Below are 23,334 nucleotides of genomic sequence, written 5' to 3'. Positions count from 1 at the left end.
AAAGCTGCAGGAGCCCTGCCCTCTTTTGTACCTGGTCATTCTAGCTATACTGTCCTCCTTTTCATATGGTCACTCTATGCAACAAGGTCCACTTTTTGGATACAAGGGTACAACTACATAAACACCACATAATCACATAAACACCATGCTATACCTACAAACTGCTGCATATTCCTATGTATTTTCAGCTTCCATGGAGAACACACCACAAAATCCGTTGTCATTAAGAAATTCAGTTTGAATAAGGACACTACATATTTTAATTGGCTCACTGTTACAATCATGTCCAACAATGTTTTGTGAATGGCAACAGTTAATGGCAATAATCACTATCTGTAATTTTCTGCATTTCAATTTTGCATTTCAAGATGTTAAATGGGCTCACCATTGCAATATGCATGTTATTACCCAATAATATTTTGTGAATGGCAACTGTTAAGGTAATGATCACTATCTGTACATTTTTGCATTTCAATTCACTCTAACAACGTTTTCTACATCTTTCCCCTGACCCCCAGGTGTAAATAGAAGTAGACTGCCTCCACAAAAGCTTATGCCAGAATAAATAAATTTGTTAGTCTTTGTGCTACAAGACTTAATTGTTTTCGCTGCAAAAGACTAACTACAACTACTGGAAAACTACAACTACTGGAAATTGCTACATTCTAAAATGGATATTTAATTACTACATGAATGCATTCTTGTTGTCCCATAACTAGAAAAGAAGCACCATTATTGGTGCTCAGTAATGTTTTCATTATTCCCTTTATAAAGGACAATTATCAAGTGGGTGATCAACACAATCCAACCAAAATTAAGTGAAATCTCAATGGATTTTAATGAATTAGGTGCTTTAATCTCTCCTGCTGTGATTAAATGGGATTTAAAAGCACTTGACTCTGGCTGAATAATGCATACATTATACAATTAAGAAGTTATCTTTTTGTATATTGCAGCTGCAAAGTCAGGAATTACTTCAAGACTTAACTGCTATTAGTCACCGGTATAAATATACACTGTACTTATAGAACCTGTTCACTAATTCTAGCACTGAAATGATCAAACTGAGATAAAAATGAGAAAAAGTGCCAACCCAGAGCAAACATTTAAAGTTTCCTCTTTGTTTGTGGGCTTTATTTTATTTTGAATGGTGGCCAGACATTAGCCAGTTCACAGCTCTTAGTGGGCAACATTCTGTCCTTAGAACGTTTTTTTTAAAGCCCCAAGCTCTGAGGATAATATATACATGAAGATTTCACTTTATTATTTAGGCTAATGACAAACTCCCACTAAGATCAGTAGCTGCAAAGAAATTTAACAGTATGCCACTGTCCCAAGGAGAGAATATTGGTATTGGAGCCTTCGTATCTTGTTTAACTGTTAAGTCACATCCTATCTTAGCCATGAGTTACTTAGTGGTTATGGATAAGATGTTCTTTTTTAACCTCAACATGTGTCTGCCTATAGAATGGCAGCAGGATATTAGCAACCTATTTCAGAAGATTCACAAGAGGGATTTTGCATTTCAATCATGCATCTCATTTGTATGTGAAACATTCCCAGTCTGTTTACACAAAGAAACAAATTATAGCATTTCACAATCAATATACGGAAATGTTTTGATGTATGGAGTTCATAAATGATTGCTTTAGTCATACCATTTTATGTATATAGAATAAAAGTTGAAAGTATCCTCAAATTACCTAGACTCAATGTAGGCTGTTTTGCTATATACACAAACAATATTAAAATGAAATTATCTGAGCTACACTGTAGAACCCCTTTCACCCCACCCCCTGAAAAAAACCCAGAAAGAAAGATGCAATTCAGGAAGCAGAGAATGTATTTAGTAAAACAGATTTGGCTAACAGAGTTGTACTTGCTGTTACAGAACACTAAAGATCATCAACATTACAAAATATAAGAACTTAATTAACGAAACTTTAATTTGCAATCCATAGTCAGGATACAAAGTATTTTTGCTGTGTCCAATGGCTTGTGTTTACCTAGTGGGATTATCTATTTTGATATCCCCTTGCCATATAATAAAACTTTTGAAACTCACTTGTTTCAAATGTGGACTGCCATGTAGCATGGTAGATGATGCTATTCAAGAAAGCCAAGTCCAACTAAGTTATGAAGGTCTTATGATCCCCGCCAGCATTTTCAGAAATCAAAAAATCCATTGAATGCAATATGAGATTTAAACAACTGCACTGAACATAGCATTTCAGCTCAGATAATTGCTGTATACTATCAGGAGCACAAAAAGAGCCTGGTCATGATTATACTGCTTCAATTAGATGTGGTAGCAAAGTAGTTTCTGAAGTTTAGCTTGTTAGACCGCACTGTTATGCAACTGTTTAATCCCAATTCAGTTAAAGTGATCAGCTGAATACAGATTACCACCTCTCTTCCCAGTTTCTTTAAAAGTGAAATTGAAGTGTTCATTTATTTTCTATTGAGAAAAGCAAATACTTCAGTGCGTTTTTAAATCCTTTCCTGACTGGAGCAGACAGCTAGTTCACTATATGATTTTACAAACCTTCATATAGTTTTTTTTTAAAAAAAAAAAATCAAAGGTCTCAACATCCTTTGAAATAGTCTATTTTATTGTGCTCACATCAAGCTGGGTTTGATCTACTCCCAGTCTTTGATCTAGTCATAAAGAGCTATCCCTACAGCTAAAAGCTTACAGAAACAGCAATGTTTACTAGAACACTAGAATAAGTGAGCTCATAAATGAAATAAGAATAGTAATGGAATCTTGTGCATTCATACTAGTGATGTGTGAATCCCCTTATCCTTGGGGAAAGAAACTGACCCTTATATCTCTTCTGTTTCAGTTGCTTGTAAACTGTGTCTCTGACATTCTCCAGATTGTGGCAGTGTGACAATCTGGAAAATTGCTAAAAATGTAGATCACATAATGCAATGTCTACAGTTCAAACTATGCCTATTTGAACATATCTCACCATGATTTCAAGTTTGCTTGTGTCAAATTGACTGTGGTTCAGATGTCACAAGCAGTGATTAAGCAAAAATGGAAGCAAAAGCTTCCAAATCCCTCCTCACAATTGTGCTGGGGTAAGGAAGGGCAGCATGCAAGGCTAAGACTGCTGGAAGCTTGTTCATGTCACACTAAACAATGGTTTAACCCAGGTGCCGGCAGCCTTTGGCCTTACTGCCTAATTTCAAAAGATCTGTATAAGCAATCAGTTCAGGCCTCTGGCAAGAGCAATCTGTCCATCACTCTCGGTTCTATCAGGGGTAGAACTGAAAGATATGCAAGACTGAAGAGAGTAGAGTCTTGGAGACAGAAGACATAGGAAAGGAACATGTGAGACAGGGGGAAGATAACTAAAACCTACCCAAGACTTAGGTTGTGCTATTGCAACATGACATCTGGAAGAAAGATATCATTTTACAGGAGCAGAGGGGAGAGCAGTCTGTCTGGGGCCTTGATACTCAAGACTCCTTCCCTGAACGTTCAGCTGTCATTGAAAAAAGTTGCTAGTTCTTTACTGCTGAAAAAGTAGTAAGCCTGGTTCAGTCTTTCAGCCAACTAGTGTAAAAGCAGGGATGATTGAAATTAGTTGGCAAGTTTTAAAAACAGTTATAAGTGGAAATGTATGACTTGTATTTAGTTTTGTTTTTTTCTGTTATTAACTTACCATGCTCAGCTAGTGAACCTCACAGGCTTCTGTCCACAAATATTTTTGGCTATGGGTTAAAATCCAATGACTAACTTAAGCCCCACTCATTTCAGTGGCTCTACTCTGTGTAGGACAAACACTGGATTTAATTCTATAGGCCTATACAAGGCCCAAGAACAGTACAGGCTGCAGGCTGTTTGGAGGAAGTAGGCAAAGAGGTCTAGAGGAGCTTAGCACCTGCTTTCGTAGGGGCATGGCTAGCATTATTGCAGAAGAAAAAGTGAACACAGGTCCAGTCAGGAAAGCAGCACAGGATGATTTGTATCCTGAGGTTACAGATAATAAAAGCATCCCATGGCTAGCTGGAAGACACAGAAAGGTTGTACATATTTTAATCCAATGCACTAAAGGAAACAGACTACAGCAAACACCTTCAGTATGAATACAAAATTAATAATAGAGGCACATTCTGGGGAATAGTAACCGTTACTGCAAAACAAAGACCCAAGAGCAAAAAAAGTAATTGAAGGCTCAGGCAAGAGTGTAATAAGGAATGATTTAAGATGTACTTGATAAACACTTTACATTAAGACTGAAACCAAACCATTTTAAGCAGCAACCGAATCTATTTCAACATATAATACATAATTATACAATCCATATAAGCTGTGATAAGTTATTTTCAGTATCTTATTTATATAAACACAAAAAGCAGTGGAAAGTGTGCAAACAAGGATGCTCCAGAATAGTGAATTTTTAAAGGCTATGACAAGAGAGAACAAACTTCTACATTTAATAACTACTGATTTGGGGTGGGGGGAGCCAGAATCTGTCAGTCAGGGGACATGGTCTGCAGTTCAAACAAGCACACACAACCCAGACTGGCCTTAATCTGTCTCTTTAAAAAGTCATCAATCCAAAGAGCGCTTCCTACAGATTATGTACAGTGGGTAGAAAGAGCGTTGCAAAAGGCACTTTTGAATTTAAGGCAAGTAAAGGTATGGTTTTTATAGAAAGTTAACATTAAATGAGTAGGGCTGTGTCCTGCTTTCCTTAACAGATCAACTTTATAATGATAAAGTGTATGTTCAAAGTTTCAGCCCAAAAGGGTAATTCTAAATTTAGTGTTTTTAAACATATAATGGAAGGACCAACTTTTTTTAAAGGTATTTGCTGCAATTCCATGCATCAGCCAGCGACTGATTAAGGCCTTGTATTATTATTCTATAAAATATTTATTCTTTAAACATAATTACATGAAAAAAGAACCTTTAGAGAGATTTAATACATTTATATAAAATATCAGATGTTGATACAAATCATGAGTGTCTCCCTTTGGAAAAAAATCCATCTAGCCACCACAATTACTAGAGATCACAAACATCTTCGTCAGTGCAAATCTATATTTCCCTATTACAGAAAACCATCCACCCTCAAATACAAAAAGTTCTGTTTCTGAAATGACAAATTTGGTTATATCCACCCACCCTCCCAAATTACTACAGTATGCATTATCAAGGGGGGAGAAATTAAAGCTGCTTGTGCAAGTATCATTACAAACAGTCCTCCAAGTACAAGCTCCTTGATTCTCATTAGGTGTACAGGGATCCTGGGTTGATCAAGGGATGTCTCTATGCTTGGTTCTATTACTGATCTTCAAGCCAAGATGGAGCATCTACTCCAGGTGTTTTCAATTTGATATGGAATAGCTTAAGTGTCTGTTCAAGCTGTTTTTGATTCCCTGCAAAGTATGCTGCAACGGCATTGTGGAACAGAACAAGCTGATTGTGCAATACTTTGACCTGCGGACAAGAATAAATAAAGTTAAAAATGAAAATGCATGTTAACAGAATATTGAACCAGAGGTTAACCTACACGCTGTACCAATTTAAGAGCTGACATTTATTTTCCACTTATATGCTGCTTTTTGACCAACATTCCACAAATGAAAACACTCAGCATAAACCCAGCAGGACAGATCTAGAATCAGTAGATTTTAGTATGAGGAGATAAACAAAAGCTACCTTTCTCAAATGTTCTGGATTACAATTCCCATTACCCCTGACTACTGGCCATGCTGGTTGGGGCTGGGGGGAGCTGCAATCCAAAACATCTGGAGGGTACAGGGTTGGGGAAGGTGAAAGAAGGATATCTTCATTGCAATAATTGAAGGCTGAGGTGGTCTTTAGAGGTATTATCGACATGCATTAGTTAAAACCATCAACATGAACTTTTCTCAGGCCATCATTACAAACCATAATTCAAATAGGTTACAAATAGATGACTGGTGGTTATTAGGTATGAAGCAGAAAAAGTTTGAAAAAAGGATTATAGCTTTCTTCACAGGGATGTTACTGAAAATCACTTCAATCAATATTCAAATCTGAATGCTTGGGAGGAACAGCGGATCATCTTCCAGTTATAAGCAATAAGAAATGAATTCTAATAGCATGTGTCCAAAAGAACACAGGATCTGTGGACACTAGAAAATTGTGAATGGTATATAAAATCCTGAGGGGGATTATTAGGATCAAAGTTATGGACCTTACACTGAGAAGCAAGTGTCACACCATACCACATACATTCTCAAATTTTGATCCATGATTGGCTGATTTAACTATTCTTTCATTCACCTGATGAGGTAGCTTAGGTTGGGAGTTACTTGCCCAATGCCATCCGGTGTGCTTCATGGCTTGGTTGAGAACTTTCAGATTCATGAGCAACAGTAGTTGCTACAATATATAAAAAAATACAACTTTACATCTTATAAGGTAAAAAAAGAAAAGAATGCTCTGCTCAATTTCACAACTGTCATAGTAACATCAACAGCATCAAATGGAGAGGGGCTCTATGCAATGCGATAGTGTAAATCTGTCCATGAGAAACATGCACTTATAATCATGATTAAATCCATGGGTCACTGTTAAGTTCTGAACAAGTTTAAGGTTCAACCAAGGAAAGGAAAGAGAGGTAAAAGTGCAGTGGAAAAAAGAAGCAGATGCTTAATGCTGCCATTTACTTGGAGATCAATGACAAAGACTTCTAACTAAAAGTAGTTAATATCAGGTGCCAGAGATTTAAAAACTGAAAAAAGTTTATTTCATGAGCAGAACAAGCAATTTAAATGCCCACATTCAGAATACATTAACAAAATTAGGCTTTACATTAATAGCAATGTCATGGCTATAGCACTTAAAAAAGAAAAGAAAAAAAAAGAACTCTACAAGTGAAACACCAAACTGCAAAAGCAGGGATTTTAGCAGCCTGTCAAAGCTGCTTTGTGAATTGTAGAAGCCAAGAGGTCACAAATGGAGAATGTGACTTGAAAATCAACCCCTTTCCCACAAGAACACAGACTCAATTGAGCAAGATAAATTAAGAACCAAGCTTTCAGCCATTAATCAATGAAGTATAGTATTTGAATTAATTTCCACGTAAGCACTGTATATAACATTTAAAGCATATTAAGTGTGCTTAATCTCAAGGCTTACATTTCTGAAGCGGAAGTTCCCAACCCTCTTATCCCATAATAAAGTTGTTAATCTTTAAAGGTGCCATCCAACATTTTTTTGTTGCATTAAACTAACACAACAACTACTTCTTTAAAAATGTGCTAAATAAGTTAACAAAACATACCCTCCCTGAATATTCATAATAGCTTGGACTGCAAGACAGATAAGTCTGTAACCAATATTCTATCCCTTGTATAAGCCAAAATTCACGTTAAAAATCTTGCAAAGCATCAATATAAGAGCAAATACAAAATCAGGCAAAAAGTGCTGTAAGGCAGCAATTTGTTTATAGTTCACAACTAGTTCTACTGAGTGTTTATAACTAAAGATTGGGAAAGCACTTGTGTGTGAACTACGTGGGATGGACACACTTAATTTGAACATCTGATTACAATACTCAGACGGCAAACCTAGCCAACATCTTTTTTTACTGACTTAACACTATTTTAAAATCAAGTACTGTGAATTAGATTTATGTATTCACTTATAATGCATTATAGATTTAAAGACATACCACAATAGTCTTGCAATACTCTTACATACTATTTTTTTTTAAAAAGGACATACATAAAGCTCAAAAACCCAGAGGGACTTGACAGAGTTATATTTAGGCAGCCAAAGAACTGGTGTCTCCACAATATTGGTTGAGTGGTGATGGAAGACTGAAGGTACTACTAGCAATCTAAACAAACAGGAAAAGAAATAAAAGCTATTTTACTTACTCACTGCACCCTAACATTGTATTGATTCAACTCCTTCCAACATCACTGTTTCTTGAAGTGCTAGTTCAAATGCACTTGAAAGACTGTATTCTCCCTTATGAGCCTGCTCGTGCTTTGAGATCTTCTGGAGAAGCCCTTCTTTCAGTCCCACCATCTTCACAGGCGCACTTGGTGGGAATATGGGAGAGGGCCTTCTCGGTGGCTGCTCCAGTGCTTTGGAACTCTCTTCCCGGAGAAGCTAGACTGGCTCCCTCCTTGATGGGCTTTCGAAAGCAGGCTAAAACTTGTTTGTTCCAGCAGGCCTTCGGAAAATAATTTTGTCCTCCATCTATGTTAATGACTTATAATTTTGTCGTGTATTTTAAATGTTTATGTTTTATTTATTTATTTATTTATTTTATATTTCTTTTCCTAGGTTTTACAATGTATGTTTTAAACTTTGTAAGGTCGCCTTGAGGCCCAGTATTGGGCAAAAGGTGGGATACAAATAATAATAATAATAATAATAATAATAATAATAATAATAATAATAATAAATGCAACCAATTGCTTTCAGGACATAATGCCTTCATAAGCTCCTGCCGTAGGTTGCTTATTTGTAACTGTAGTGGTGTCTGTGAACTGCAGAGCACTCATTAGACACATTCTAGAGCTGGGCAGGGCTTCCTGTTCAATTTTGATACTGATTATACTTTTAGGAAAAGCTGATCAGACAGCCCTAAGGACTGTACCACTTGTTAATGTAGGTAAGTAAGCTTGTGTGTACATATAAACAGGAGAGAAACCAGAAGTCATAGTACTTTCCCATAAAAACCCTACTAGGATTTTTTTTTAAAAAAAATGGAAGCGTTGAAATATGCTGTTCTTTCTTTCCACGCGGTACACACTTGCATTATCAAGTTGTATAGTTTCTGATGCTTCATAACTTCGGTTCACACTGAAAGAGTCTCTCATTCAACTATACATTTTTATCTCCAACCTGTTCATGAGCAAGCTTCCTTTTGCTTCTGCCAACTATAATAAATTGCTTGATTTAACAAATAGATTCTGGTTTCTATTATTATTATTATTATTATTATTATTATTATTATTATTATTTATATAGCACCATCAATGTACATGGTGCTGTACAGAATAAAACAATAAATAGCAAGACCCTGCCGCATAGGCTTACATTCTAATAACTATATTACATTTCTAGATAACTATAGATAGTGCTATACAAAATGCCTAATGCCAAAACAAAAACAAAACAGAAATCCCAAAAAACAAATACTCCCATCCAAAATGTGAAGCAACTACTGAACTTACACCATATAGATACCCAGCAGAAGAGTACTACTTGATGTTCAAACCAACATGACCAACTTTGGGTCTACATAAGTACATAGAAGCCTTAAATGTACATAAGTACATAGAGAGCTTCGGCTATTGGGCGGTATAAAAATGTAATAAATAAATAAATAAATAAATTAAAAAAGCTACAGCTGAATCTTTGCCCAGTATGATGTGGAGTTACAGCTTAAGTCAATTTGTAACTTAAGATGCAAATGTACTGATTTCTAGCCACAGAAGCCCCAAAATTATTATGAGTAGCAAAGTGCTATGACACAGTGATAGAGCAAATGCTTTGCATGCAAAACAGAAGACAGAACTGGAAATATCTTTCACTTATGCTTTCCTGCTCTTTACTATTTTTCATGGCTCAATACAAAACTTTATACAATGCCCAATACCATTCATGGAATTCATTTTTGATAATAATTAAACATGGATTCAACTTAAAGATATTATTTGTTAACAGCATCCCCACTTATTTTCACATAAGGGTTTACATGCCTTGAGTTTGTTTTAGAATTTCAATTAAGATGTTTGCTTAGAAGTGTCATTGATCACATGAAATACCAGCATTCTCTTCTTCCCATTAAAGCTGTCATCCAAATGGCATTTCTAAGAACAAACCAGGCATAGGAAACAACATGCTGCAGTTGATAGTGGCCATTCCAAATCACAGTACTGGCAATGCCATGTGACTGTGAGAGTCTCATCTTTGGAAATAGAAACTTCGGGTATTTTACATGACATATGAGCTAGCAGGTGGAATACTTTTGGAAGAAGCTCCTTTTTATTATACACATTACGTTTTATTATACACATTACATTCTTCACAATTGTAACTGGCAGCACTGCCATGTTTTATAGAGTTTTTTCTTCTTAAGATAAAGCATTCAGTTCTTTGGGGTTTTTTACACGGGAGGGGAACACTCTTAGCAAACTCCTACCTAGCAACTGCCAGAATATGGAACTCAGCAACTTGAGGGTGAAAATTTATTGGCCCCATGTTTCTAGAATTATCATGGTCCAAAGTAGGATATTGCAAAACAGGCTAAGTGGACTGCCTTGCAGTTCGAGCAAGAAAACTGCTTGAAGGACAACATTTTACAATCCAGAGGCCATGTAATTCTTTATATTCCTTTTCATGTAATTCTTTATATTCCTTTATCATTCACTATCAAGGATCTAAGAGCATTTTCTCAGTTATTCTTAACTTCTACTATTGTTTGACATTGCCAGTAAAGCCAAGCTCAGCTTCCCTCAGTGTTTGAATCACTATAACGAAGAGCAGATAAGTAATAAGTCTGTGCCCAGAATCTCATTTTAGACTCCAGGTGGGGCTTACATGAGGAATGTTCCCCACAAAACATTTTCCTACACCTAGAACACTAGCATAACAGGGAGAAAGCTAGACTAGAACTCTTTTCTCTGATAACCATTTTTCCCATATACAAGAAGAAAAATGATATGAAAGAGTTGTATGAGCTCTACACCTGCAGTCTCAAGTAGCATAGGCCAAACACAGGTTTATCATCTCATCTACTATTAGTGAGGACTATGCAATTGTGTACAGTTTCTCTAAATTTACCTTCTGCCTCTTTTGGCCTATTCCCTCCCAAACTTCTCTTACTCTTTACAGCAGCCTTCCAGTCATTAGTTCTTAGCCACCTGTGGACTGGCTGGATCTCTGTACCCTTTTCAAGTCTGGTATGTATGACATTCAGGCTAATGCTAAACTTGGTGGGAGAGGAAGAACAGCATCTGCACAAGTAGCTTCTTTCTGCTTGTTTCTACCTGCTGGTAGCATTTCTGTATAGCCACAAGCAGAGTTCTTTGAATTAGTGAACAGAAAAACCTTAGCCACTGATTATCTCTAATTTGCTCTTAAGAACAACTCAGCAAGGATACAGAAAGTTGCAAACCAGGAGTGATGTACTCAATATGATTCAAAGTGATTAATTTTAACATTTTCCTCTCTTAAGTGCTCAGGATGTGAAGGTGCAAGTGGTAGCCATCTTCCTAGTATGTTAAAATATTTTGTTGGGCAAAGCAATGCATCAGCCACTCTCCATGCAACCTTCATCATCTTCACTGAAAGACAGTAAAAATGATAAGGTGGGTCCATCCAATATGAAAAAATGGCTCCATCCAATATTAAAAAAGGCAATAGTTTGCCCTCCCAGCTACTTTACACTGTGGCATATAGATAGGGATGGACCAACATTTTGAAACCATTTTGTGTTTATTACATCAGCAGCAAAGAGGCACTTTGAAGTCTATCTCTCAGCACAACCTTTCAGAACTGCAAGAGATTATTTCAATGGTGAAGTATTATTTTAATGGTAAACTATAAGTGTGGAGATTCAGACATTTCGGAATATTCTGATCTCTCATGTTTGCTATTGAAAACTGCAGAGATCTGCAAGTGTGTGGATATGGGTGGTTGGATTTAAAGAAAGCACAATCTGTGCAAACACAGACTAGGCTGGTATAACAGGTAGCGCTACCAACTGTCAAGAGCTCTTGACATCTTATAGATAGTTATTTGTGCACAATGTCACTACAGCTTTTTTTTTTCATTGTAAAGAGAACAAAGATAACAATTTATCTTAACATCTGAAGAGTTACAAAGCCTCCTTCCCTTCAGGGTATTTGTAGCTAATGAAGTCATCGTGACAGTATTTAAAGCAAATCAGTTTTAGAGTTGTACCTCAAATTATTATTTTTTGAAAATGAAGTGAATTAGAGACCTGCACTATTTCAAGGGAACTGAGACCATTGAAAAACATTAAGAGAACTACGTTCATTCACTAAGAGGAGATTTCAACATGATCCATCTTTCCTTTCCTACAACACAGCCTCTGCCACTCCTATCCCTGCAATACGTTAACACAAGCTTAAGTATAAAATCTATTTCAAAAGTAATTGTTTTATTTGTTTTGTACGTTGACCCATAACAAAGTTCTCTGGCAGCCTATGACAAACATAACAATTTAGATTTTAGGAAACAGAACATAAAATCAAAAGTGACATAAAGTACAACAGCAAAACACACAGCAATCCCACAATTAAAAACACAATCTTTTAAAAGTTAGAGGCCCAGACTACATGAGTTATTTAAGACACCTGAGTAAACAGAAAGGTCTTTACTTGGAGCTGAAGAGAATACTGGGATCACACCAAATGAACTTCTCTGGGTAATAGTGGCCAAGATATCAACATCCAGTTAAAGTCACAGGCGATGTATCAGCCAAAGCTGGTAAAAGCTGCTTAAAGCCACTGAGGTCACTTGAGCCTCTAACAATAGCGTTGGATCAATAATCACTCACAGACTGTGAACCTTAACCTTTAGTGAGAGTGCAACCACATCTAGAACAGACTGAACACCATTCACCCAGGTGAACACCATTCACCCAGGTGAACACCATTCACCCCATCAACCACTGTCTGGGTTGTTCATCTTCATTAGCCAAGTGTAAGCCTTCTGCTGTTTTAAATTATTAGTATTTAGTTTTTGTCTTGCAATGGTCCTTGGACCTAAGCAATAAAGTATCTACATTTCTTAGTCCATTGCCATACTTAAGCATTGATTTAGGTCAGCCACATCTTCACCTGTGTCTGATGAAAATGAGAGTATAACACACATCGCGGTGACCCCTCTAACAAAATCTCCCAGCAGTTTCATATAGTTGCTAAAAAGCATGGGATAGGACTCTGTGGAGTCCCAAAGCATACTGCCAAGGGCATGAGGGGTGATCTCCCAAGCACCACCTTTCAGAAATGGCCATTGAAGTAGGAGCAGATTCTCTACCAAGTGGTGTCTTCCATACCCAACCAGGATTTACGTTCAATCAGACTTGACATGATTTTCCCCACCCAAGTTTCACTTATCTGTGCACTTTCAGCATAGTGGGTATTAGCCAGCTGTTTAGCATGATGCCATTAAATCCTCTTCGAACTACTGTAAAGTGAAAACCCTCTTCAAACTAATGAAAAGGCAAACAGTGACTCTTGGGAGTTTTTCCATGACCTAGTGTTCAGGCCAACCATTTTGTTCATTGGACTAGCGCTCACACTGATATTTTGCAGATTTGAAGGCTAAGATGTATGCATACGTTCTGTATTATATTTCCTATCCTCCCTTACCCAATCCAGTCCAGCTATCATTCTTGATTGGGGCAGGGGGAGGGGATATCAACCTCTTTTTATAAAGTTCATTGTACTCCAATTTTGTAACATCTAACATGAGAACCTGAAAATATAAGGAAAACCATGCTAGATCAGACTAAGGGTATATCTAGTCCAGCACTCTGTTTACAAAGTGGTCAACCAGCTGCCCATGGAAAACCTATAAGCAGGACATGAGTGTAACTTTGGTACACATATTGTATATACTGCCTCTGATACTGGAGACAGCATGCAGCCATCAGGAAGAGGATGATGATGATGATATTTATTTGTATCCTGCCTTTTGCCCAATACTGGGCTTCAAGGCGGTATTACAAAGTTAAAACATACATTTTAAAACAAAGGAAAAGAAATGAAAAAAAAGTTTAAAATACACAACAAAATTATAAGTCATTAACATAGATGGAGGACCAAATTATTCTCCAAAGGCCTGCTGGAACAAACAAGTTTTAGCCTGCTTCCGAAAGCCCATCAAGAAGGGAGCCAGTCTAGCTTCCCCGGGAAGAGAGTTCCAAGGCACTGGAGCAGCCACTGAGAAGGCTCAGATTCGATAGCCTTCTCCTCCATGAAATACTCCCCCTAAACACACACACACGCGGATATCTCTAACATGCCACATATTTAGCCAAGATACCATATTTGGTCAGGAAACAGGTTTACTAATAGCAGTACTTTAACTGGAATGCAATGATATTGACCAGTGTACACTGACCAACCATTCTAAATTGCAGGCTTTGGTTTTTCAGTATAGCCTAATGCCAGAGAGGGAAACCATCAGTTCTGTTCCAGGCTGTGCTCCAAAAACCAAAGTAAGTGAAGCAAGTACAAAGTCAGATGAAATCCCAAGCTTTAGGAAGAAAATGCAATTGCAATCTGAGTTGAAACTCAAATTACTCAAGACGAAATTAATTATTGGTAGTGGGAAGGGAATAGCAGGGGCAGAAGTCATGCTGAATTCAAGTTAAATTTCAGGTAATAAAAAAATTATGTATCACTAATTAAGAAGTAAAGCACCTCCGTACCTTGTTTTCCTCTAAAAACTTCAATTTAACTGACACATCATTGCGCATTTTGTCATATTTCTCTTTATGCACTTGGAATAGTTGCTGCGACTGCTCAATCTTTGGCAAGGTGTTAGCATCTCGTGGGCCAAGATTCAGTTCTTCTAAATCAGTGCGATAGGCATCATATTCAATTCTGAAAGGAAGAAGAATGAATTAACATGACCTGCACAAATTGACAAACAGCAACCCATAGCTTATTCATACATTTTAGAAACTTTACATATGGTCTCCCTCAATACTTGTACCCTATCCTTCCATTATTAAAATCTGAAAACATGACTGCTTCTGATTTCTGTAGTTTAACAAATCAAAATTCATACTTCTAAATCTCACTTCATTATGTATAAACTATGCTGTTTTATACCGCCCTATGCCATTGGACGGTATAAAAATGTAATAAATAAATAAATCCCACCCCATTCAAACATTCAGTGTTATTATTGTTAAAAACTATCCTCATTTCAGTTTGTGTTCATACAGCTGCTAAAACATAAGTAATCTCCACCTTCTCCGTCATATCTGAACTTTCATGCTGATGGTAGCATAGTCTCATTTTTACCTAATCAGCATTCTAGGCAATAGATAACTTTTAATCTACATGAATTCAATTATTAATGCAAATCTTATGAAAAATGTAAATCTTTCTAAGTCAACCTTGTAAACATACGGTATTTAGTTTCATCTTCATCAGAACATAAAAGTCTACAATCTGTATATGTTATTTACATTCAAGCAAAGAAATTCATTATAGAGCCAGAAATTCTTTGACTTTTCCCCACATCAACTTCCACTCTCAAATAGGCAAATCACTTTAAGCTTACAAATCAGTTGTTGGGATTCAGCCTTTATATTTAGAGAATTAAATTTATTTCTATGGAAAATGGGTTGGATCCAGATTTACTCATACTTTGAATAAAACCACTCTGATCAATGGGACTTAAGTTAGTCATGGGTCTGCGAGTATGACTAAATCTGAACCTATCATGTCTTACTTAATGTGATGTAAACTCAGCATTCAATACATTATTAGTTTATTTCTTAAAGCTAAGATAATAGATAAATGGGATAAACCATTACCTGGCACTCTCATATTGCTTCACGGTCAGTAACGTATCTTCAATTGTTTTATTCACCAAAGTGTTCACGCTAGCAATAAAAAAGTTAATTGCCCCAAGAAGAGTTTCACCATTTTTAGAAAGAAGTTTTTGAGTCTCTGCATTGTATCCAAACTCCTCCTATAAATAGAATTGAAATACATGTTTCTCAATGCTTAATTTTCTGGTAGCACCAAACTGTTATCACTCACTATCACAGCAGTCAAAAGATTTCAAGTTCAGCCTTAGAACAGCCAACACAGTGAACTTACTTACTCTCTGTCACCTTTTCTGCATTCAAAGCACTTTGGGCACACCACATGTATCTCATTTTTCTTGGACATAAAATGTACAGAAGCACATACTAGCTTCATTGGAGAAACAAACTTCTTAAAATAAACACCTTCAGCTTATTTCAAAAATTCAAATTAGCAGAGATTAGATAGAGTTAGTATTTAACATACAAGGCAACAATTCATGCTGTTTTCTTCAATTCAGTTAAGCCAACCATACTGAAAGTTGGATATAACAATTTTAAGCATTTCCATTGTAGTATGTAGGTAGCCTACATTCCTCTAAATTTTACTACTTTTCTAATGCAGTTAAAAACTTACATGGAGTTCTAATGATTTCAAACTCAAGTCCGCGAATGCATCTCCAAGCTGTCTTTGGGTATGCACCATCTGGAAAAGCTGAGTCGACAAGGTTTGTGCCAGTTTCAGGACGTTCTCATACTTCTTTTTGTTATCTCTCAGGATTTCTATTTGCGCTTCCAACTCGATATCTACTGTTCGTGAGCCTCGGCCCAGTCTCTCAGAGATTATCTGACGAGTACACTGTAGAGTTTGCAAGACAAAGTTTAAAATTACTAAATTAGTTCAGTACACCACATGCCCATTCCTTAAGTTTGCAACCTTAATGCACATCAAAGTTTTTATAATATTCTTCTGAATATAACCAATTCAATCACCTGATATCACCATACACCTTTCCAAAACACTCACTATTTTAGAGGGTAGATTAATTTATGTTTACAAATGCAGCAGTGTGTTCAAAATCAAATGAATACTACAATGACAGCAGTTTTTACTGTTACTTACATGAAGAGGTTTTAAGACCTTTATTTTGTTTGTACTATTATAAAGAGTTGCTACAAGAAAGCAAAGAGTTCTGGTATTTAGAAGCCCAATAAATTACATTCCAATCAATAAGTAACTAAATTGTGAGGTAAGGGAAAAAGTAAGCCCCCCCTCCGAAGATATGGAGGAGAACAGGGTGACGGGGGAGGGGGGCTCCAGGAATGTATGGGAAATAAGGAAATTCCCCACTTCCCACCTCTTTTTAGTGGTGGGAACAAGGTGGGAATCACCCATATGTTGAAAGGATGCTCGGTGGGGAGGAATGGGGCTGGAAGACCTGCACCACAGAACGCATCCAAACCCATACTCTGTCTCTCCCCTTGAAGCCCCAGGCTTCTTCCTTTCCTTCAGCCCCTCCCAATTGCCACCCCAACTGGCAGAAGACTTGTGCTTTCATGGTACTCCATGGAAGCAAACATTCAAAGCCTTTGACTCCTGGGAATAGGTGGGGATGGTTCCAATCCATGTATTTTTCTGCAAAGTGAAGGAGTCTATCATTGGTCTATCACCGTCTTTTCCCAGCGCTCCCTTTTAAGGCTCCAGGGAAATCTGTACGTAGACACACCCCTCTACAGCTAATTACATTTTTTTACTAACCTACTTAATTAGAGTAAAAGACAAAAACAAAAACACACACAACCAGGTATAGTGAAAACCCATGCCTGTTACAAGCAAACTTGTACATTTTTGATAGAATTTTTTAAAAGTCCAAGAATAAGAAAGTGAAGACTGTAGGGATCTTTCTGTTCAGAGAGCCTGAAAGAGTACTCAGCATGAAAGCATTCAATCAAAGGAACTAACATTACACTTCTGGGACTATGCAAATAAAGAGAAGGGGCCATTGAAGTATCACATAATTCCCCGGTCTCCTCCACTCCCCTGGGAATGCTTTGCAAGCAGAGAGGCAGCTAGCATGGTTTGTTCCACGCTGGCTTTGAGGGGCAGGGAGCTCGCTTTCCCGACTCCCAGCTCAGAGCCCTGTCTATGAGCTCTGAGCCAGGAAACTGAGCAATCCCATGTGTGTGTGTGTCCCCTGCCCAACCAGGCCCTGCCTAAGGAACTTAAGATTGCTCCCTTATGTGGTTTCTTTGAAGTTGCCAAACATGGAGCCACTTCTACTTGTATTTCCCATGAGAGTTCCATAATTGTGGGGCCAATGGAAAAAAGTTCTTGTCCCTGGTAGACATCAGTTTAATATCTTTTATACGTGGGCTGAGAGCAGAGCTCAATGACTAACTGTAAAGCCTGGGCAGGCTTGTAATGAGGCAGGAGGTCCTTCAGACCACCTTGAGTGCACCACACCAGTGATTCAAATGCTCATCTAGAACTTTAAATAGTGCATCACAGACACATTCCAGTTCCTGTCCCTTTATGAGAAAAGCTAATGACAGCAGAGTAACATTTATGGCAGTCGCTATTAAAGCAGTAGACAGTATGCTTTTACAGATCTAGAATGTAGAAGACATGTTCCACTTGCACCAATTTGTACAAATGATCCTGAGCAAACTGATACAATTTAAACTGGTTCTGCCAGCAAAAAGGAACATGTGTATTTTGCTGGCTAAAGGGTAAATATGTCATTTTGGGTTGCTGCTGCTATGTAGACATTTGAGACAAAAATGCTCATTAAAAAGATTAACTCATCCTGAAAAATGGAGACCAGATGACTTTAGTGTTAGTCCCTCTTCTGAGTGGACTTAAGTCAGAATGCTCCAACATACAAAGTTGACCAGTTTTCTGAATATTAAATCAAGCATTGGGTCAGAATATAAGTAAAAGGATCTGCCATACATTTTTTTTTGAAAAACTGAAACCTAATATATTCATTTATTTAATTATTGTGAAGAACCTCAAGCTCTGGAAAGAAGGGATACAAGTAAACCTACTCCTTTCATGGATATAGTTTCCCCAAATCCCATCAGTCTTTAATTGCATACTATCTACTGGTTTAATAGCTATTGCCATAATGTTAGCCCAATTCAGTTCACAACCACCATGGAAAAGCTTTGCTCATAGCAAGCTTCATTGTAATAGGAACTGGAACTTGCCTGTGCTCCAAGGCAATAATTAGGTTGTCACCCTGATCCTCGTATTTTTCGACATGTGAGAACATATGCAAAAGCACATGCCATGGACACTTTTCATACAAGGAGCTTACACCACTAGGGAGACAGCAGGAGAGGTCTCATATCAAGTCAGTCGTTAAGATTGCCCTGGCAGATTCCTTCATGGAAGTGGCAAGTTACACAGCACCATTGGGGTACATGAGAGTGCTTTACCGAGTAATGTAAGAAAAGGAGATACGCCCATGGCCATTGTGTTACTTTGCCTAGACACTCCCTACCTTGACAGTTTAGTGAATAATAAAACGTTACTCTGAAACCACGTATTTCATGAACATCTGCACCTTCTAACTTAAGCAATATGTCCTTTATTGCTTTTTCATATTCCTTTTATCATCTCTATGCTTCAACATGACACATCAGCTCTAGCCCTTTTGAAATCACACCTAATATCAACTAGAAAAGTCTCTTCCCCTGCCAGTTCTTGTACTGCACACTCAAGATGCTTCCTTCCACTACTACCACTATGAAATATACCCTCAGATTGTAAACCCGTAGTGCTGCAGTGCATCAAACTTTATAATTGCACCAAGTAAAGAACCATAGTTCTCTGTAACTAGAAGAGTTAATAGTTTTCAGAAAATTCATTGCGACAACTTTAATCAGGAATTCCTTCTTAGGCAGGTGATGAGGTTGCCAAAGCAAATAGCCATTTATGTAATAGATTAACAGAAAACATGGTCAAGAATAAGAGTGAAAGCAAGTTTTGATAATGGTATAATTCTTAAGTTTCCCCATCAACAGACATGAGCAAGACAGCAACACAGATTCTGTTTTCAAAGGCAATTAAGAAGTTACAAATTAGAGGAGAAAAGGAACCAATTCTCTGCTCTCAACATTAATAAATTCTACATAAGATAGTTCACACAACAAGATTTCCCCTCACACCCTTAAGTAGTTCTGACTTTTACTAGTTATGTGCACTTACCTGGAAAAACAATGGGCAAGTCAGTGGATTGCCGATATAACCAGTAGCAATTCCCATGTTATAAGCAGGACTTTTGAACATGGGAACTGCTATTGACTATGGCTCAATTCAGACATCACAGCCAAACCATGATTTGGCCATGGTGAATGGGCTTCAGGATCACACCCTCTCTCCTCCCTGGTACATGCTCAGATTCCCTCCCTTACTTCCTGATCTGTGATTAGCTATAGTTCCACCACGTCATCCAAATAAGACAAACTATAGCTTGCCTGATTTGGGCGACCAGCAAAACTACAATTATTGTAAACCACGAAGTAGGGGAGAGTATCTAAGCCATAGTTTGACCAGGATATCAAGATCAGGCCTATTCCAGTGATTTCCACAATCATGAGTACATACTGAAATGCAATGAGACAGCAAGTTTGTTACTTGCACAATGCTGTAATTTGTTACAATAGATAAGTACATTCCACACAATCTTTATCCCTCATTTCTTGTTGGGAATGGGCAACAAGGCTGCACCTATCCAACATGAACATGTTGGAATGAAGCATGCAGGTTGCCTTCACTTAGAGTAGAACCATTTAAATGGAGCTTAAGTAGTCCTATTCATTTCAATGTTTACTCTAAGTAGGACTGACATTGGATTCAACCCAGTATATGTCAAAATGTAGAAGGGATACGCACAGGGCTGAGGGCAAGGGAAGCAAAATGTGCTCCACAACATTTTGTTATGCCCACATTTGTGAATGTTGTGAACAGGCCCATTAAGTTTTTTCATGTGAGTGCATACACATGGGATGCAACTCCTTGCTAAGAAAAATATGCTTTGTGTGAACTAGCTCTCTGAAAAAAATACAATATTTTTCTAAGCTGAAAAAGTTTGGCATCTCAGCATCTTTTCCAGGTTGGGAAGAGCACTGCCTTCAGAACACAGAAAAGAATTTTGCTAGATAGGGAGAGCATCTTTCAGAAGGAAAATGTAGTTGCTACTTTTTAATTGTAGGTACACATGTAGGTAAGACAATATGAGCAGCCTGGATGTGTGTGAGAGCCTGGTAGTATTAAGGAACTACTTCTTCCAGACTAAGGGAGTGACAAATAATCTCACTGAGAACCTGCTGCAGGATGACATAATAAATTCTCCACCTTGATCACAAAGCAGCACGAAAGAAATACATTTTGCCTCTTACTTTGCAACCTGAAATCTACAGAATACAAAATCATGAGCAGGCATAACAATGAAACTTAAACTCTTTTATTGCAAAAATCTTAAAGGTGTTAGCAGTGATTCTATTCTCATCAAATTCTGTTAGGAGAGGATCATTTTGAATGAACTTGTGGCTTGTATGTATGTATGCTTATATGGTTGCCCCAAAACATAGGTGCTTTGGGCCGCTCACAAAAAAAATAATATACTGCTTAATATTTCATTTTAATTCAAGCAAGTCCACACAGCACTCGAAAATTTTAGAGAAATGAACTTTAGAAAACAAATTATGTTCCTTCCTTATTACATGTCATTGTTCCAAAAAACCCTTTCTCAAATCCAAGAAGTCACTGTAGCAGAAGGAGATTAATTTAAAAATGCACGTCAGTCTCTTAGCCTTCAAGTTCTGGTAAAATGCCAAATGCTTTTATATGTGAAGCACCCAAAGTACTAAACTGCAACAGTGAAACCAACACAAACCTTGTAAGTGTTTAGGCTCCATCTTCTTACAAGCTCCAGCTTCTCCATTGCTGGATTTTTCACTTCCTCTGCTAGAACAACTGGTCCACTTTTCTGCTGCATTCTTATATTGCCTGTTTAGAAACCACATGGAAAGGGTCAGGCCAAGTGTTAAGGCAATTGCTAAAGCAAACTACTTAAGCACAGGGCTATAAAGTAAATTATTTTCAGTACCATTCTGAAGATAAAAGATCACCAGTATTATGATAGACCTTAAAGAATAAGACTGCTTGTGCTTTTGTATTTAGCTTACGATTACTAGTAATTTGGAACTTTTAACTAAGCAGCTTTAAATACTCTAATTATCTCATACTACCAGGTTATTAGTAAATACCACAGAGCAGACCCAATTCATTACTGTGTTTGCCAGATATCGCGTTGTTCACAGTATGAAATTGGGGTGCTTGTCCAAGCACACTAAAGAAATAACAACTCTCCCAGGCATGTAGAAAAGATATAGCATCTTCTATTTTCACCACAGGCATATGTTTCACTAAAGCTCACGAAGGCTAGACCCTTCAAAACTCTGCATAGTAACCATGACTGCAAACCTATGCACGTTTAATTGAGAGTATGTTCTATTGAACTCAGTCTTGCTTCAGAATTAAGAGACACTGGATCAGTTTGCCAGAGTACTTCTGCCTGGCATAATATTTAAAAATGCCTTATTTTAAAAAGTTGCATCAGAACAGAGAATAATTTTCCCCATAACTAATGCATGCAGAGTTAATGGAAATAATTTCAATTAACCATTCAATACCTGCAAAGCATACTAGATTACTACTCTATGCTCTCAATGGAATAGAGAAGTTTCTCATTCTCCCCAGCCCCATCCTATTTCTATAGCACCCCATTCACAATTTCAAGAACAGGTTATTCAGGGAAGCGTCACACTTTTTAAAGCAGATGTCTTCCTAGTGTACCTGCCATGTGCACTCAGATGAGCACTTAAAGTATGAAGTAGGCACCCTAAAACACACAGGAAGATATGGGATCCTGCAATTGATTGCAGAACTCTAGGATATGATACATCACCCTCTTCAGGGGGTTTGATGTTCAGTAAGACATGTGTGAAGCAGCCTTGAATAAGTAGACACTGCTTCTAAAGCAGAGTGAGTCATCTTTTGGCCCAAGGGAACTTACCAGGGACTGATAGACAAAGGTGAGTTCCCTGCAAAAGTGGGCTGGGTCAAAGCTAAAGAGGGTGAGTTGCCCACCACTAGGTTAAGTCTTCCCTCCCCAGCTGTGATTGCCCCAAAGCATTACTTTTGAAAAAAATCTGCTGGTACTAATGGAAGGCTTTTTTTCAAGCTTAATTGCTGCAGGGATACAGGGAGAGGAGGAGAGGCTACGTGGCCCAGGTTCCCCACACCTATTCAACAGTGTCTCTAATGACTATGGCAAAGATACTGCAACGCAAAAGAGAAAGAAAAGTCACTTTGTTCTTCAACTGCAGTTTTTTCAGTTCATAGTTATAAGCCAGAATATTCCTTCTAGTGTTCCATTATCCCCAATTCATACAATGTGTCAGTTTGGCATCCCACAAGTGTAGAAATAAATATCTGCCATGATCCTTAAAGAGAGACAGCAGTGAGAAACCCAGCCATGTACAAGTAGTTAGTAAAAGAATTTAAGCAAGACAGTGATTTTTTTGCAGCATGCTATATTTAGTTCAAAAGATACCATTTGCAGATAAGGAGTGGGTTTTTTTTCCTCTCTTTTCAAAATTTGCTCTTATAACAAGCATCCAGAAAAAAAGACACTGAAGTCTGTGTTGAGTGTTGAAGGTACTGTGTATTATGGTGCTTCCACTCCTACATGGACGGCCAGTTCACGAAGGCAAT

At 37.6% G+C, this 23,334-nt stretch overlaps 1 protein-coding gene across 2 annotated transcripts in view; it reads right to left on the bottom strand.

Moving 5' to 3' along the window:
• Positions 1-4,032: 4,032 nt before the first annotated feature.
• Positions 4,033-23,334, bottom strand: part of ARFIP1 (ADP ribosylation factor interacting protein 1) — a 44,819-nt gene continuing 25,517 nt past the window's right edge. For both annotated transcript variants that reach the window (XM_063135371.1, XM_063135372.1), the window contains 5 exons: positions 21,452-21,564; positions 16,186-16,407; positions 15,555-15,712; positions 14,436-14,610; positions 4,033-5,458 (listed from right to left, as the gene is read on the bottom strand). In XM_063135371.1, the coding sequence (XP_062991441.1) occupies positions 5,303-5,458; positions 14,436-14,610; positions 15,555-15,712; positions 16,186-16,407; positions 21,452-21,564 (824 nt within the window). In that variant the 3' untranslated portion in view covers positions 4,033-5,302. The remainder of the gene's footprint in view (positions 5,459-14,435; positions 14,611-15,554; positions 15,713-16,185; positions 16,408-21,451; positions 21,565-23,334) is intronic.

This window comes from Elgaria multicarinata, chromosome 10 (assembly GCF_023053635.1).
Source record: "Elgaria multicarinata webbii isolate HBS135686 ecotype San Diego chromosome 10, rElgMul1.1.pri, whole genome shotgun sequence".
In the NCBI taxonomy this organism is placed as follows: Eukaryota; Metazoa; Chordata; class Lepidosauria; order Squamata; family Anguidae; genus Elgaria; species Elgaria multicarinata.
The sequence above is the reverse complement of the archived record's forward strand: the minus strand, read 5'-3'. Positions and strand labels throughout refer to the sequence as shown.